Consider the following 17,677-nt stretch of genomic DNA (forward strand, 5'->3'; position numbering starts at 1 on the left):
AAACCAATACAGATAATGTATGAAATACCTCTAAACGTGAAAGTGAGTTTTTTAGATATAAAAGCATCCAGTCCTCACAACCCGGTCCTTCTCCTACCTTAGTGGCCCCGACACTTTTTTTATATAACAATAATATAAATTGTTTTCCTAATTATTACGTTATATTATCAATATATTTGTTTATATTTATGTTTCTGATGTTTAGATGGGGGTTAATTTAATTAATTAATGGTATATTTCTGGGGGGCTGGAATTGATTAGTTTTTAGTTCATTTTAATGAGGAAAATGCAATCCAGATATAAGTGGATCGACAGAGTGCTGTTTTGGAACGGATTGAACTCCTATCTTGAAGCCCCACTGTGTTTACATTGACCAACAAAATTAGTTGAGTGGTTTTAGCCAGATAAACAAAAACTTACTCAATGAGAATTTTTTCAGTACCTACAAATAAAAATTCACCAAGAGTAAATGCAAAAACAAAAGCACAGTTAAAATGCTCGACATTAAGTGGCTAAGAAGCCTGTTGGTCATGTCGTTCCCCGTCGGAGGAAGGTGGGTAGCCCACAGTAGCCTGTGTACTCCTAGACCGTATCATGATTTTGTTCCAAGGGAAGCTACAATATTTGTGACCGATTAGACGCTAACATATTCATAACTCCCATGGGAGAATTTAAAGTGTCAATTTCCCAGATAGCAGTTAACGAGGCAAACGCCGTCCGATAATGTTCATCTGATACATCCTTACTAAATAGTTTAAATTATTAGGTACTAAGCTATTTTTCAAAATGTTACTGTATTTAGTTTCCTTATATCATATGGCAGTTGTAATTCCCATATGGAATGACTCCATCAGTGACGTACTTTCACGTACTGCTTTCCCCTGGGCTGGATAATCTCACCTTGTCTGCTCCTTCACCTCCCTCTCCTCCCTCCCCTGGACTCTCTGCAGCAGCAGTCTCCTTCAGCAGTGTGGGGATAACATCATTTGCAATGTCAAAGAACTCTTTGTAGATCTCCTCATCCTCACGGAAATAGTTATACCTGCAGAAACAGCGGCGGGATTCGTTTGAAACAGTGGTCATTTTAAATGTATTACCATTTACAGGATGACACAGGTGAAGAATAAGTAGACGTGACAGCAGTCGGTCTAGACACGACATGAAGTGAACTTTTCCACAGAGGATTCAGTGTTATGGATAAAGAATAACACACTATTATCCTGTCTTGAAATTGCGCACGGAGGAAAAAGCTGAAATTGAGGAACAATGAAGAAGCAGGAAAAGGAAGCTGAACGATGGTGAGGGAATGTGTGGACTGGTGTGTCTGCCGGTATTTTTAGCTGCAGATCCTGAACATTGGGTTCACCAGATGAGGGGAGGGAGCAAGGATGTAGAGAGGAACGCTTCCTGGCTCTGTTCTCACACTGGCTTGAAGCAGCATTTGAGAACGAGTTACACAATAAAAAGTGAGCCCTGCAAGACAAACGTGACTTAGGTGCCGCAGTACTGATCAGTCCCTGCAGGATTTTGCCATGTTGCGATAGCGAAAAAGCACACAATTTCAATAAATCCTGGGAGTCTTGCATATAAGGAAAATTCTGTCAACTTCACTATGTCGACGCCCTCTTCGTGGATATGTCACTTCCTGTTTGGCCACTTTTCAATTACTTGACTCAATACCACAATTAAGTGTGTGTCTTAAGTACTTAAGTTGCAGAAGAGCGGCGTGCCCAAATGTTTGGAAAAATGGCAGAAGAAAATTCATTACGGCCCGAACAAGCACATTAAATCAGCCGTGTGGTTTTGTTATGGCTGCGGAAAAAATTATCAGGGTGTTGTTGTGGATGACAGGTTTCCTGCACGTAAGCATGCCATAAAAGAAAAGCAGAAAAAGGAGGAAATACAGTAGAACACCAAGGTATGAGCGCCCTGAAATACAAGTTTTTCAGGTTACAAGTAAGCAACCATTGCAAGATTTTCCTCGTGATGCGAGCTAACATCGACTTAGGTGTGTTCCACCGAGCTCCATTTTTCCGAGTCCTCACTCCCAGTCCTTTTTCGACACTTAGTGCTCCCGACACTCTGTCCCTTGCTTGGTTATTTAACCCATTTATTCTAACAATAATATAAAATTATTATTTTATATTATCAATATATTTGTTTATATCTATGCTTTTGATGTCTCATTTTAACACTAAAATTGCAAATTGTCAACACGGTTTTGGAAAATGCTAAATTGTCAATAGAAATATTACGGTAGCTTAAAAATATAAAATCCATACAAATGATTAAACTAAATAAACTATTTTTTAGAGTTTGTGTTCAGATTACTGAGAGAAGTGCACGACATATTATCATTATCATTTATTTAATATTGTACCAAATAATTTATTTGCAATTTGCTAAATTGTTTACAATAACTGGCATCAATGAGTTTGCCTTCTGCTTTTTTTTTTTTTTGTTTCACCTCATCTGATTTTAGAATATTTTAGAAATATTGCAACTCTTTAAGAAACTGCACGCAATTTCATAATGTTTTTGCCCGCAACAATCACAAAGGCTGCTGCACAATCCTGAAGGGACCGAATTATGTGATTATGTTTACATACTGCCATCTAGTGTTTGCTTCCCTACAGTACTCACTCCTGCATGACCTGCGCGGCCTCAGCCCAGGACTTCAGAGCCTCCTGCACGTTCCTGTGTCTGTAATGGAAACCAGCCAGGTACATGTAGGGGTAGATGTGCTCGTTGTTGTAATGCTTCTGGGCAGAACCCACAGCCTGACAGACAGAGAGGCACACTCACTTAAAATATGGACTCGTCATTTTACTGCAAACAACATTGGCTTTACAACTTGAAAACACTTTATTTCAATTTTTGACAACTGCTAAAAATGTATTTTACTTTAAGTTTAATCCAAATTCTCTTTGTTTTTAGCAATAATGATTACATTCAAATTTTCTCTCAAAGAGCAAACTCTCTTAACACATTGCATATTTACTTTGGATAACAAAGGGACAGCTATTTGGCAAAGTATAAAATTGTGTTTTGAGAAACAGCTTTGTTCCTAGATGTTAAGAGAGGTTTGCTTTCTGAAGCAAGAAATGCCGTCCTTAAAATTCCATAAAAAAAGACTGTAGATTAATCACAATCAATCACAATTACTTATCATAATTAATCACAATGAATCCACCACTTGTTATCATAATTAATCACAATGAATCCACATACACAAGCAGTATCTGTTGATACCAACATCAATCCGATACCTGCTTTTCTCCTCTAGCATGCATTCACTTTGACAATTGTAATTGTTATTATTATTATTATTATCATCATTATTATGTAGAAGCGGGTTACCTTGAGGTGAATCCTCAGGGGGCTCTCTTTGCCTGGGATTGGGTCTTGGTCCTCCAGGTCCGCCAAAGTGCCCATGGCCATGGGATACCTGAGGGACAACAGCAGGAAATTAATTTTTGTAAGAGAGACATGTAACATCACAGAATTAAGAACTCCCACAGCCTCACCTGTCCAGGTCGCCACGCTCATACAGCAACCACAGAAGTTTCTGTGAGAATGAAGAAGACAAATCATAGATTGTGCATTCCACAACTTTGATTAAAAACAACATAGGTCAGATTAAGATTTGTGCTGATTAACGCTGATATGCTAATGCTAATAAACGCTACCTGTGTGACATTACCTGCCAAAGAGAATAATTAATCCAATGAACGAGTCTATTAGGGGTGGGCAAAAATATCTATTTATCGATGCATTGCAATTCTTTCCCCCCCAATTCGATGTCGAATCAGCAATCTTCTAAAATCGATTCAAACCCCTGGTGTTGAATGAGTGTACATTTTCAATGGAAAACACTGCCACCTGCTGTAAGAGAGGGCCACCTACAGAGTCCCTCTGTGATTGCAAGAGTTGCTGTGTCTATTATTTATGGATTCATTATTACTATTAGAGAGTAGAGTCATCAATCAGTAAGTGAGATGTTTATTGTCATCTGCCTGGGGGAACACTGACCCCTTTGGAGTCTGATGAACAAATACAGTATATAAATCAAAAGATGCTTAACAGTACCGAGTGTCTATACCCTCGTGTCTATAAGGGAATGGAGGGAAATTTAACCGATAACTGATATCCATAATTGATCCAGACAAAATATTTAGTTTATTATTATTAAATTGTCAACTCTAATTCCCAGTTGTGTCACGTCATCCGAACATGCTGCTCACCTGCTGCAGCTGCAGGAGCTCAGAGCTGTCAGTGTGCAGGTCCAGTGAAGGGTTGATGGCACAGACCATGAAGGCCACCTCCATGCTTCTGTCACATTTCATGTAGGAGCCCTTTAGGTACAGCCAACTCTGAATGACACAGATCAAGAGTAGGATTTAATATTTTAACAACAATTGAATAAATAAAAAAAACAATAGTAAAATAAAATGTTGTTTTACAGTTATGTTATTTATAAGATATATTAATAGACCAGCTGTCACTGCTATGATTAGCTTCCTTAATGATTTGGCCACTGCACGAGAACAATGCAGGGATGGACTGGTTTAAAACGCATGCTTGCCATAATGCTCTTCCCCTACTACTTCTATTAGTCAGCAAGTTTGTGCAGCAGAAGCCACAGAAACACGTGTATAGATATGAGTGATAAAGTGGCAGATTTTTTTAAGTGAGTGCAGTTTGTGTAGTGAGTGTAATTTGAAAACATGTGAAAGTCCACAGAAGCCACTGTATGATCAGTGTGTGTATAAAAAGTTCATAAAAAAACAATTATGCATTTTTATGCAAACCACTGATTTCAAATCACTATTTGACTTTCGTTTCACCACAAAGTATAGATATTCTACAGCACTGTATCAGTTTCTTTTATGAATAAGTTTAACATGCAAATGGCATTGGTTAATTGGATTGTTTTTCTTTTCTCTCTAAAAATGTGTATACATAGATACAAACACAAATATATTTATATGTATGTATGTATATATGCACAGTATATGTTTGTATATCTATACATATATGGGTATATATAGAGATACACATACATATTTACTAGTATAGTCACTTTATTTCATTAGGAACAAGATGACCATATATGGCCATATATTACAAAGGCTAGGTCATAATGTTTCCCCGTTTTGGGCATGTCAACCAGCCATGAAACTAGGTGACTCACTTCTGATTTCTGAGTCATTGTTTCTGATGGGAAGAAGTGGTGTATACCTCCAAGCTGAAGGCAGTAGAAAGTACCACCATCACTTAGGTCTGATTTTTTTTAGAAAATAGTTTTCTAGCCATGTCTTTATGAGCACTGTTCTGGTAGACATTTGCTTATTTTATCCACTGTGCTGAAAGCTCATTTTACAACTTTTATTTGAGGTCCTCACTTTCTCATTGACTCCAGCTGTGACCGTCTGTCCCCGCCGGTCCTCGTTACCCTTTCCGTGCCAAGTGACCTCTGCGGTCTCCTCGCCATTTTTGCCAAAAATCACCCAGGCGTGGTCCTCGGACAGTGCTAAGTGGACATCCTTCAGACCAAGAACTTGGCAGGCTGCCACCACTGCGAAGGCCACACCAGAACTGTCCAGTTTAGTGCCTGTATAACATTAAAAAAAAAAAACATTAATTAATATTTACTTTTCTTGGTTTCCCTTATGAATATTTGAATTTCTGCAATGTCATACCAGTGATGAGACTGAAAAGGGACTGAATGTGTGCGCGGTCTTTGAAGTATGAGCGACTAAGGCTGTTCCAGATGACATCTGACACCTTCTTCACCAGCTCTCTGCTGGACCCAGGTCCTGTTCTTCGATACTGGGACAGGTCCACAGCACCACGGATTTGGGCTGTGAAACGCTCGTACAGTGCAGAGATCATACCCAGGGAGGGAAACAGGAAGTGGGGCAGTCGGGCTCCAGCGGTTCAAAACGCACTCCAGGAACGTTAATGGGAATGACCCGATTTACAGCCAAGAAGTGCTCCACAAATCCCAAGACCAGTGAGAGAAGTGCCAAGTCGGGTTCTGACTTGCGAAGCTCAGCATCGAAGAGTTGAACCACCCCATCTATGCCCCGCAGGGGGAAGTGCTTCTTCTGGGCTGAGTGTAAACCCATGACGTTTACTGTCAGCCAATAGCCAGAGTTGCTCCTAACCTGCAGTTAGTGTGACATTGTCAACATTTAGAAATTGTTAACATAATGATGTTATTTTATTTTGAAATATGAATTACACCTTCAATTCACTGTTTTTGTATATTTCCATAGAGCAGAAAAGTATAAACTTTTGTTAATTTCTTTTAAACAACTGCTTCTCTTTATCAGATGGCAACGACTGTTTATTTCATCACTGTTGACTAATTTATTTTTGGTGACATTTTTACTACCACTGTGTGTTTGTAGGTAGATAAAGTGGTAGATGGGTAGATGTAGTGAATGTGGGCTGGAACAAGCGCTCTGATTGGCTGAGGGCATGGCAACTGAGTCTCAATGAATCAGCAGCATTAGGAGGGTAGAGTTGGGCAGTTATGCCAAAGAACGACTAAGGCATGCTATGAGGTTCGTGATTTCTAAAATATTTCAGAAAATATTTAGCCTTAACATGTAACCAGAAAAACAATAAAGATAACCAATGAGGTCTAGAAGAACTGCACTTGAGTTCAAAGCACAATTCAATCTTCAGTATACTTACATAAACATTTCACATTTATGTACACATAAATATGTATATGAATACATTTATGAATTGGTAGGTGACTGGTAATGGTTATGTGGAAAGTCCCTTCCACATCATAACTGTTTAGATCAAAGTCACAGATCAAGGGAGAGTGTACCCTGTGGCTGAAGCAGATGAAATGAGATACATCAAACACTGAGTGGAAAGGAAAGCAAAAATCATCAAGGAAAGAACAGAGAACTGGTTGCTAAGTGGTGAAAAAGCTCTACAGACTTGCTGTAAGTATGCTATGTTTACATCCAATAGGGAATATAGAGCATCATTACCTTAGAAAAGGATAAATATTATAGACCCGATCTTGAAGATTCCAACAGCTGTAAAACACCAATAAAAGCAGGAAAATAACGAATGTAAAAAAGGTAAAAGAAAGTGAATGACGATGAATTGACATATGACCTTTGAACCATTCATTGTCACAGTAGCATATTAACACAGACTTAAGCCTTACACGTCATACTTATTTCATGTAATAATCAATACAAACCGTCAGAACCTCGTTAAAATTATATACGTCAGTAATCACAGCTTAGTTATTACATCGGTGTTTTGATTCGCTATTTCTTTAGCAGATTTCAACTTGTGCGTTTTTGATTTCGTTTCTTTAGCAGATTTCAACTTGTGCGTCATGTCTACTGATACGACACGGTAAAAATACACGTTTATTAAACCTCTAGTTATGCTGTTGGTAAAAATAATAATTTGTTCACAGTAAAAATAAAACAGAGTTTTCATCCGTGCTTACTTAAACGAATGACGCACCAAGGCTCGACTGGTTCGATTTACCGGTTATATAATATAGTGGTTACATCAACCTAGCCTACATTGTCTATATGGCGCTTTGGTGGGCGGGGCACTTACTCCTGCTGCTACACAACCACCACTACAAAGCTACACATAAGAGCGACGAATACGCTTTAAAATGGAGGGAATTTCCACCACGTCGTAAAAGCTAATTTCCTCAAGACGTCACCAAAACGATAAAAGAATAAATTGATAGCTCGGCTAGCGTAGACTCACTCGGTTAAAGAAAAGTGAAATGTGGCTAACCGTTTTGGCCACATACTGGTGTTTAGTGTCAAATAACGCGCATACTTTTAAAAATTGAGAGTATTTAATTAACATAGCCCACAAACCGAATCAACGTGGTCAAAAGAAGGGCAAGAGCAGCACGCCTAAATGACGTCTGTTGTCAGAGGCAGCTAACAGGCTAACCAGCTCCTAGTTAGCCTAACTCACTACTTTAACCCAACGTCCACCTGCTCTAGTCTAACAAGGAACAACACCGCCACAAGACCCCAGTGGTGACTCATTAAAAGGTATAAACACACGTGATATTATACTAGCGTGAGATAAATAACATACCCGTTATTCACAGAGAGTCCGCCACATGTTTTTGTTTGTGTCTCCCTTCTTTTGCCGCGCAGTTCACTTTGGCGGAAAGTGTGTGTTTGGCAACCGCTACGTTTATTTTGTGCAGATCTGCAGAACATGCGCCAAGGCGCGTTGAACGTCCACAGGTCCGTGATTACTATTACAGATCTAACCCCACCCAGACGTCGTTTCCAGATGGATTATGGGAATAGTATTTTAGAGAACATGCTTCTAAAGAAAACCAGTAGAGGGTGCCCTTTACATTTATAAGCCGTTACAGATGATTTTGGTTTTGAACAAAGGTGTGTAATGCATATTGAATACACAGCTAAAAGCGCTTGGTTAGGATAAGATATTGCTTGCTTGATAACACGTTTATTAATATTGTTGGACAGTCGGTGCAATAAATAAATAAATAAGTATGTATTAAATACTACTACTTACAGTTATGTGTTCTGGGATTTCATAATACTTACAATATATACGACATCGTCCCCCAAAAGCGATATGGCATTTCTTTATAATTAAGCATATTCAACATAAAATCCTACAGATGAATCAGGTTCCTGTGTTCAAGAACTTTCCTCATGATGCCTTCAAAACTATTGTTTTTCTCAAATAGATAAATATTCTATACAGGATGGGAAATTACATTGAACTTGCGGTTGAACTTTAGACACAACCTGCAGATTACTTCTAATGAATCAAATTTTAACAGTGTGTCAATTAGTTAAATGGGTTTATGTTAAAGAAAAAGACCGAACATTTTTTTAAGTACACGGTAAGCTATTGTGAGGCGTTGTGTTCCAATGCAGTATGCACTGCGTTTTATGGAGATAAATAATATCGGAGGCAGAGCCTCGACAGTGAACGCCTCTCATCGCTGATATGTGTTGTCCGCCCTCCTCCACAGCCCGCCTTGTTTCCAACCACCTCAGCCTTTCTCTCAGTGCTCGGATATTGCGTTAAGGTGCAGAGCCGTATCCCGCTCCTTGGGGGTTTGAGAGGAAAGTCAGACAACGCACGTACAACTTCAATTCACAGTTAAGACGACAGTCATTTTGCCGTCTGTGTGCAGCCTGTAACTACACCGAAATGGATCCAATAACTCAGTCCACCCAGATATCGTCGTCGCAAGGGGTTGGCGATGGTCAGAATTCTGCTGCCAAAGAATCAAAGCTTAACGGTAAGAAACATACTGTCGCAATGCCGTCAGCTATAAAATAATGTTTGTTTATGATCAATGTTTTGTTATCAATTCGTCTTCAGCCATGTTGTTATACACACTCATGTTAGCATGTCCGTGAAAACGTACGTGTTTTAATTATTTATTCAACTGAAAGAAAACATCTATGTGTTTGTATGTGTATATTTCATCATGTTACAGCAAACATGAGGAACACATGTGGTGGTCAGCACACGGTTAGCGACTATATCCTGACGTTGTTCAGCTCCGGCCTGCCCACAATACACGAGGCTGTGTGAAGTACCAATAGAGCCAAACAAAACGTCATTCATAGATGTGTCAATTTTATGTGTGACGCATCAAAAGAGAAGCGGCTCGGTCCGTAGTCTATGCAATTAAAACATGACGTGAGATGTTTCGATAACAATGCACCCCGGGAAGCCTAATACGAAAACGTCACACAAAATACTGGGTTCTAGTTGAACATGTTTGCTGTTGCCCGTTATGGGGCCTATTTTGTATGATTTTTTTTTTGGACCTGCTACGTTTTATTTTCTTTGGTATCAGCCGAATTGTTTTGCTTGTCCTAACAAATCCCAATGCTACGTTATTGCAGGCATTTCAGGCATTACATGGCCGCTGTCAAAGGTTCGGTGTGAGAGGACGTTGTCGCCGTTCTGCTCTGTGCTGCGACTCTCTGCACTGCAGATGCATTGTTACTGGGCAACTGCCATTGAGTGCAGGGAGAACCTCTTAAAGGCGCATTACCTCTTTCTGTGTCGTCCTAATAATTTTAATCATCGTCAAACAAAGCACTAGGCTTCCTGAGCGGCTGCCTTATGTCGTCGCATTCTGCCAGATCCCCTCACCAAGTTCACTGCCATGTAGTGTTTGCAGTCTCTCAGGTCTCGGGCTAAATCAAAAAACAAAAGGCCAATTGTTGTTTCATAGAGCCACTTTGACAGGTTTTGTCAGGGAGTGGCACCTTTGTCTTCGGGGACTGTGTTGGAGGGATGGACAGAAAGAGCGTTTTAAATTGTGATCACTGTGAACGTCCACCACCATCATAATTATCAGCGTCTCGACGTGTTGTTTTTGACGTGGATGCTTCAGGATGAAGCCTAACCAATCAACAAACATTGTGTGATTTATTTTCAATAATACAAGGAGTTGTTGAGTTTCCAGTAAGATTAGGAACTATGATTATATTTAGGTAAAATCTTACAATTTAGAATATATCCCTCTATATTAGTCAGTTTTACTGCAGTGGCAACCCTAGATTATATATCTTTTAAATATAACTCTTCATGATCTGAATATTAAACACATGAAGGTACACCTAGAATGAAAATAATATTAAAAGATTTGTTTAACAATGTTTTTTTTTTTTTAACATCAAAATATTGATCTCCTTTTTCTAATATCTCAACATGGTGTTTTATGGCTGTGGTAAAGCTGTTGGACTTGGGCTTAACCGGCATATCTCGTAGGAAATCATTGGTTATCATTTACTCTTGATGGCTTATTGAATTATGGCACATGCATTTTTACATGTCAGTTGGGTGAGGCAGGGTGGGGCAGGTCATAAACAAGGGTGGTTTTCAGTCGATGGCTATTTAAAAGCTCAAACTAAACGCCATTTTTACGTAAACACAGTCCCAACTGTGAGAGCTATGTCATACATTATAATGTTTAAAATAATGATTAATATATTCATAACCTCAGGGATGTCACTTATGCAATACACCAGAGGAAGTAATTAGCAGGAGAGAAACCACTTGCAAATACTTGAATGTAAAATACGTATGTCTTTGGTAGAACATCCTGGTCTCTTTAGCTTTGACAAACAGCAGATTTGAAGACTAGCCTTGGGGAATAAAGGCCCAAAGACTCATTCCTGTGGATGAGTCGACGAGCGAAATGACTGTAGTATCTGGAATCTGGATATAACACAATGGATGACATCATTGCTGCACCCATTTACTCAGTAAAGTTTACTGAGAGAGGGATTTAAACAGCCATTAATTTAGTCATAAGAATGTAACGTCACCCTTTCCTTTCATAAAATATAAATGTTAATTAATATTTTAGTATTTCTGGCGAAACACATTTGCTCACAGAGCTTTCCTAAAGTTGACTACTGGACCCCTCATAATGAAAGTGTTTAATTAGTAATACAATGCATTAACAAAAATGTAGACGTGTTCAAGAGGAGCTGCTGACATTCACGCTGGGGATAACAAAGGTAGAGATCGATGATTAGACACTTTGTTAAATGGCTGCTGGTGCAAGTCAGCCTCGTTCGATTAGTTCCAGGGTTTATTGGAAATGGTCTGAAAAACAAGTACTCACTGAGAGCATATTTCTTCTTTGGCACATTCACATTTTTACAGCACATTTTGTTCTGTGAATGGATAAGCACATTTGTTAACGTGAGTTAAAATCTTGGTTTACATGCATTTATTAATAAGAAGAATTAAGATGTTTTTGGAGATATGGTTCCGAAGAACAAATAAACCCATTAAGATATGAATGGTTCCGAAGAACAAATAAACCCATTCCATCGCTGTAGTACAATTACAGCAGACCTTTCTAAAATGGTACCACATCACAAAGACTGCTTTTAAGACACTAGCACATGATCTGGAGATTCCGGCGATGCTACACCAAATTAAATTCTGCACCAACCAAAATAAGTTCACCTAATTTTTTTTTTTTATTTTAGAATAAATTGGATAGAACTTTATTAATCCCTCAGGAGTTCCCTTTGAGGAAATTTAAGGAAAATCAGAATCATTTTGAACTTTAAAGGTGGATACGTTGAGCGATATCCCTTTATTTATTTATTATATAATTTTCATTAATGATACGGCAGTGTTGCGTTTCGGTAGTTGACATTCCATCTTTTTTTGTGAAGATACTAAAGATACAGTTACTAGTGGAGCTTGAATCTGCAGCCGAGTCCCATTTCTCTTAATTTCCACTCTGATGACTGACACCGGTCACAAAGGAAGTGGCATACTTCGATTTCAGGAAGACCCCATTTCTTCATTTCTTCATTTCTTCATTCCATGTTGCATCTGATTCTCCTGGTGAAATCGAAGGACGTCACTACACACCCAATGTTTTTTTCAGCGCAGTTTGTGTCATTCCATGTTGCATCTGATTCTCCGGGTGAAATCGAAGGACGTCACTACAGACCCAATGTTTTTTTCAGCGCAGTTTGTTGTTTAATTGTGTTTTGCTGCACTGAAAAACAAAATGATGAGGAGTTATGTGTTATCTTACCAACCAAGGGAATTTTTGGAATTACTCTACTAAATGCATGTATCGAGACTTTGAATGAACAGGTCAAATTCTGTAGCGCTTCAAGAAGTGAAACGTCCTTTTTTTGACATGGTGGCACAGTGCAGCCAAAATTTAAAGTACTATATATCACTATTTTTTCTTGTTTCTTGTCTTATTATGGGCTTCGGTTGAAAAACGTCTGTATCATGCATTCCTTTTCTTAACATATCAGTTGCATTTTAAACATTGCTGATCATATAGCTGACCTTCACTTCTTTGTTCAGCTTTACATTCTTTGTCCAGAACCTCACTTGTTAAAAATGGGTATGTGCCCTGGAGTTGTTCAATACATGACACAGCCTCAAGGAACACATTCTTCCAGACTCGGCTCTCTTCCTGACTGACCAAATCATTGATCTTTGTGCTTCTTCCTCTCTGAACAAACATCACAGCAGTAAAATGCAATCGCACAGCCACAAGCAGTGGGAAGCACTCTAGAGCTAGTGCACTAGCGCAGACGTTATGAGCACATTAGGCCTGTATCATCACTTCCACCACTATACTAGCAGGAGCTAAAGCTAAAGACGCAGTGTTTCTTTATAAATGATTTTGGGGTTCTATAGCAGTTGTTGCTGCTGTACATGGTCCCGCACAGGTTAGCTTGATATGCTACATATTTTTTTCCTGGTCAATTTTCAATGTTTTCTTTCTGTATCGCTATTATCACCAGTTGACTTGAGGTAATAATGAGTCATTAGAGTAAAACTAAACAACTTTTAATATTATCGCTTGACTTATGCATATAAACTAAAGGCTACCTTTAAACCAGTTTCTATAAAATCTGTACATTCAAAACCAGGTCACACCAAATTTAGCTGATGCTAATGATATAGTTTAGTTCAGATGGCTATACCTGTTTTGAGATGAAATGTACTGCAAGTATTGCATGAAAAACCTCAGTCGTTAAAACTATGCAAGTCAGGCTGATAATGTCACAGTGGTTTACACATTAATTTTCACATTTTGTCTCATCAGCGCTGTCTAATAAACTACTTGGTGCTGCCTCGCCTGTACGTCTTTGGATATGAGTATGATTTAGAGCTTTCGTTTGGGTTAAAAAGTGAAGGTGTGGTCTGTTGGGTGATTGTCAGCTGGATGAATCTGACACAAGGAATGCTGCGTTGCAATGGCCCGGCAACCCTGACTTGCTGAGCCTGTAACGACTGCTGCTAGGTTCAGCTCAGCGAAGATTCTGCCACTTTCAACGAAACCTGAAACACTTGCATATCTTCATTCACATCATTTTCACATTTTAGATGTTTGCATTGCATTAAAAAGGGCGAGGACGAGACTGTTGGTGTGGGTGTGTTTCGTAAACTGATGACACAGAAGTCTCGCAGACGTTCAACTCAAGAAACAGGTGTGGGTGTGGATGTTGGTGAACGGCGTGTGCGATTGTGATGTTTAATTTTTGCAGACGTTCTTACTTTAAATGTGCAAGCTCTGTTAAAACGATGCATCAGACCTGACAATTATAAGAATTTTTATTTTTTTTACTAAGATGTTTATTAGATCAGATATGTACCGCAGGCAGGCCAGTCAAGCATAACATACCTACAAAGACAACCTTCTCTAATGATCAATAAAGTAAGGCTGGGAGATTAATCAAAATTTTGTTCTGATGCATTTTAGCTACCCACAATTATGAAAACAAGAAGATTGAAATAAGATGATTGTGCCTTTCACCTGCCTCTTATTCTATGATATAAATGCAGCAGCGCACACTACAGCAGGCGTTTTACTTTGATTCACAACATATGAATATATATGCAATTCTATTTTTTGAAAATGGTAAAGTTGGGGCATAGTATTTTTATTAAACCAGCTCTTGTTTCAAGGTGTTTTTGTTGTTACTCCCTTTTGCCTCAAGAGCTTTACCTCAAAAGTATTTTAATATTTCATGCTCAAGTTGAACATGTACTTTTGAAAACCATTGTTTTCAGACACCGAAAAGGGTTTGCACATCAAGAACAATATCAGGACCTCGTATGGTATTGTTGACTCTGATTCTGTCAGTTAAAAGTATTCTGCAGTACCTCAACAAAAGTCAACTGCTTCATTGTGTTAAAAAAAATTTCTCAGTTGCAAGTTTGAAATACTGCTAAAGAGCTGACTCTTTGACATGGTTCTTGTTTCTCTGTGGTTGTCGTCTACCAGCATTAAATGTTCCGCTAATGCATGACCTAGCATCCACCTCCCAGACAGTTTGATAAATTGATGGGCGTAAAGGATGAGCCCCACTATCCGATGCCCAATTTAGTTATTTAGTAAATTTAGGAACATATATCTATCCATCCATCTTTCCATTTTCATCCGCTTATCCGTTAACGGGTCGCGGGGGCAGCAGTCGCCGATATCGCCGATAGGAGCAGATGTCTTATGTGCGATATTAGATTGGTGCAACCCTACTACATGATAGTACAGTTGGAGTAGATTCACGTACATACACTCAAATTTAAGAATATTAATAAATACTGTCAACCCATTACTACAAACATGACATGATGATTAAAATACCGTAGATGAAATAATTTCAATTCACATTAGCCATCAGTCTAAATACTACCTTTTGTGAATTAACAACTTTTACTAAGTGTAAGTTTTCTTAAATCACATTGACGGTGTTTAACGATGTATGTTGCCTTTGAGAAGCAGGGAAACACCCTTGTACGTTGAGTAGAACAGCCCCACCCAGTCCATGAAAAATGGACCAGGCCCTAAAGTAGGCTGGCAGGTGTGTAGGACAAGTCTGCCCACATACCTATGGCCAAATGGTTTACATAATCTCTACATGAGTGCATTAACCACGTTAAACATAAAATTACAGAATTTTTTTCCAGTATTAATTAGGTTGTCCGAGAAACACATTTGCATTTGTATCAGTTTATTCATCCATGTGTCTGCATAGCAGCTAAGGTGCATGTTTTTAGCAGGCAGTAGGTTGACCGGCGTGAGAGCATATGCATGAGGCACTTCTGTTTAAATCATTCCGTCCTGTCTGTAGGAACAGTAGAGTTGTTAAGGCTGAATCTGACGACTTCTGTTTTGAATGCTTTTATTTGAACAAGTGCAGCAGATCAGTCGGTTTTCTCCCTCTCTTCTAGAATGATCATTCTTCTGTCCTTTTTTTTCATTTTTCAGATTCCTTTCTTTCCTCTTCGCCTGTATCTCTCATTCAGTCTCCTCAAGGCAAGTGTATGGTTCTCTTACGCTGCTAACCCGTTCCTCCCTTCTCTGTATCCTCACGCTGGCCTGCTGCTACGCTCTTCTTCATTCCTTTATCTAGTGCCCCTCTCCTGCCTGCAACAGAACAAAAATAGCAACTGATTAAGATAGTCGGCAACACAATGACCTCTAGCCCTAGTTTCAGTAGGTTCCAGATAATCCCAAGGCCGACTGGTCATATTTTAAGAAAGCATTGACGTTTAAGTTCACAGTTTGCACACAAGAGAAGAAACCTAAATATGGAACAGGTTGACGTCTCTCAGGGTTGGTCCTACCTTCCTGCTAACCCAATATGAAGACTCTTCTTCCTTCTACCCCGGTAGTTGCCAGGTCCCGGGGGATGAGTGGCACTGGAGAAACCATTCACCAACCATTAGCTTGGGCCTGACATTTCCTGTGGCTGCTTATTTGCCCTCCACCCCACCTATCTGCTTTTATAGCTTGTTAGGCGTTGTGCATGTCTGACATCCTTGATTCAAGCAGTAGAAAATAGGTTTCATTTGATGACTTCTTTTTTCAGATCCTCATGTCACTATTTTAACAATGACAGTGTGTTCCAGTAGTTTAAAGTAGTGTAAAGAGGTGGAAAAAAATTAAATCAAAATAGTTTAAAGAGGTGGAAAAAAATTAAATCAAATTAAGGATAAAGTTTACCCCCTATCTTAAATTGAAATATACGTGACTTGACTTTGACCCTTTTTTTTAAACTTATTCTAATGTTTTATTTATCTCTTTTATATATATATTTTATTTTGCTTTTTTTGTATCACATTCAGGCCACCTCTTAACGTGAGCTGCATGATGCAATAGTGGGCAGCAGAGTGAATTATTTTCCATTTTAATTTTCTTTGTTAAACAATCAATTGAACTGATATGTCAGTTTATTTCACCGGTTCAATGAGACTAAAACATGCTGCAACTGTGGATGCAGACTTTTTTTTATTTATTTATTACTGGTTCAAGAGCAAGGTACCAAAGACGGTAGCGCATTAACGTATTTTTTAATTTTCTAAAATGCTTTCTGGTTCATTTCCGGTTGTGCTTGTATTGGAATTTGAACTACAATTTGATCTAACATCTAACTTTTTGCCCTTTTGGTACTAAAATGTTTTTTTAATTCCAAAACACTGTATTTGTGTTGCATAAATAAATCCTTTTTCTGGCTTTGGGTATTTTGTTCAGAGATACATGTAGAACTAGTCTGAACTCAGAAAGGCACGTGAGGTGTTTTTACCAAGCTTTATATAGTCTTCCAATCTCTGTGGTCCACATAACTAGGCAACATCCCATCTGATGTTCACTGTGCCAATGATGTCCTATCACTTGGAATGTTTGTTAACAGGCCTTCAGGGATGAAACTTTCTCTACAGGCAGGGAGTTTAGCCATGATTAGCATAGTCAATGTAACAGTGTTTTGATGGTAGCTAAAAACAAACGAGACAGAAGTTGATAAAATTAGGAAAAATTGAAATATTATAATGATTGCATGAAAGAATGAAGCAATATAGTTCAACAATAAACATTTATCATCTCAGTTGGAAGTTGATAATTAAAATGTTTTTTGCATGTCGTATGTGATGCACAGTGATCTCCCAAATTTTTCAGGTTGTTTCTACAAACAACCTGAAATGAAGAAGGTTTCTGGCCATATGCATGTGACAGACCTATGCCACATTCCAGTTACTTATCTCTTATCTGTATTCATATTCTCCCAGTTGTAGTTGCTGTTTGTTTATCAGTTAAAAAGCCAGAAAAGGACAGCGATTTTTGACACCGTGCAAAGTCAAATGATGTGGC

The 17,677-nt window shown here is 38.7% G+C and overlaps 2 protein-coding genes and 1 long non-coding RNA gene across 6 annotated transcripts in view; 2 read left to right on the top strand and 1 right to left on the bottom strand.

The window, feature by feature from the left end:
- Nucleotides 1–256: 256 nt before the first annotated feature.
- On the bottom strand, nucleotides 257–8,987 carry men1 (multiple endocrine neoplasia I). The gene is given in 10 exon segments (XM_025060282.1): nucleotides 257–1,042; nucleotides 2,644–2,780; nucleotides 3,361–3,448; nucleotides 3,528–3,568; nucleotides 4,245–4,373; nucleotides 5,406–5,614; nucleotides 5,703–5,918; nucleotides 5,921–6,170; nucleotides 7,017–7,064; nucleotides 8,113–8,987. Coding segments are annotated over 8 exon segments (1,209 nt in total). The 5' UTR covers nucleotides 6,132–6,170; nucleotides 7,017–7,064; nucleotides 8,113–8,987; the 3' UTR covers nucleotides 257–864.
- Nucleotides 6,450–17,677, top strand: part of rtn3 (reticulon 3) — a 30,649-nt gene continuing 19,421 nt past the window's right edge. Inside the window, exons 1-3 of one of the 4 annotated variants that reach the window (XM_017034280.2) lie at nucleotides 6,450–6,968; nucleotides 9,035–9,307; nucleotides 15,797–15,844. In XM_017034280.2, coding sequence (XP_016889769.1) covers nucleotides 9,217–9,307; nucleotides 15,797–15,844 — 139 coding nt within the window. In that variant the 5' untranslated portion in view covers nucleotides 6,450–6,968; nucleotides 9,035–9,216. The remainder of the gene's footprint in view (nucleotides 6,969–9,034; nucleotides 9,308–15,796; nucleotides 15,845–17,677) is intronic. The other 3 variants (XM_017034290.2, XM_008328071.3, XM_017034294.2) reach the window with 3 other exon arrangements.
- On the top strand, nucleotides 15,851–16,820 carry LOC112487760 (uncharacterized). Its single transcript, XR_003051165.1, has 2 exons — nucleotides 15,851–16,462; nucleotides 16,497–16,820. It is a non-coding gene; the product is annotated as an uncharacterized LOC112487760 (long non-coding RNA).

Source organism: Cynoglossus semilaevis, chromosome 1 (genome assembly GCF_000523025.1).
Source record: "Cynoglossus semilaevis isolate Cse_v1.0 chromosome 1, Cse_v1.0, whole genome shotgun sequence".
Lineage (NCBI taxonomy): Eukaryota > Metazoa > Chordata > Actinopteri > Pleuronectiformes > Cynoglossidae > Cynoglossus > Cynoglossus semilaevis.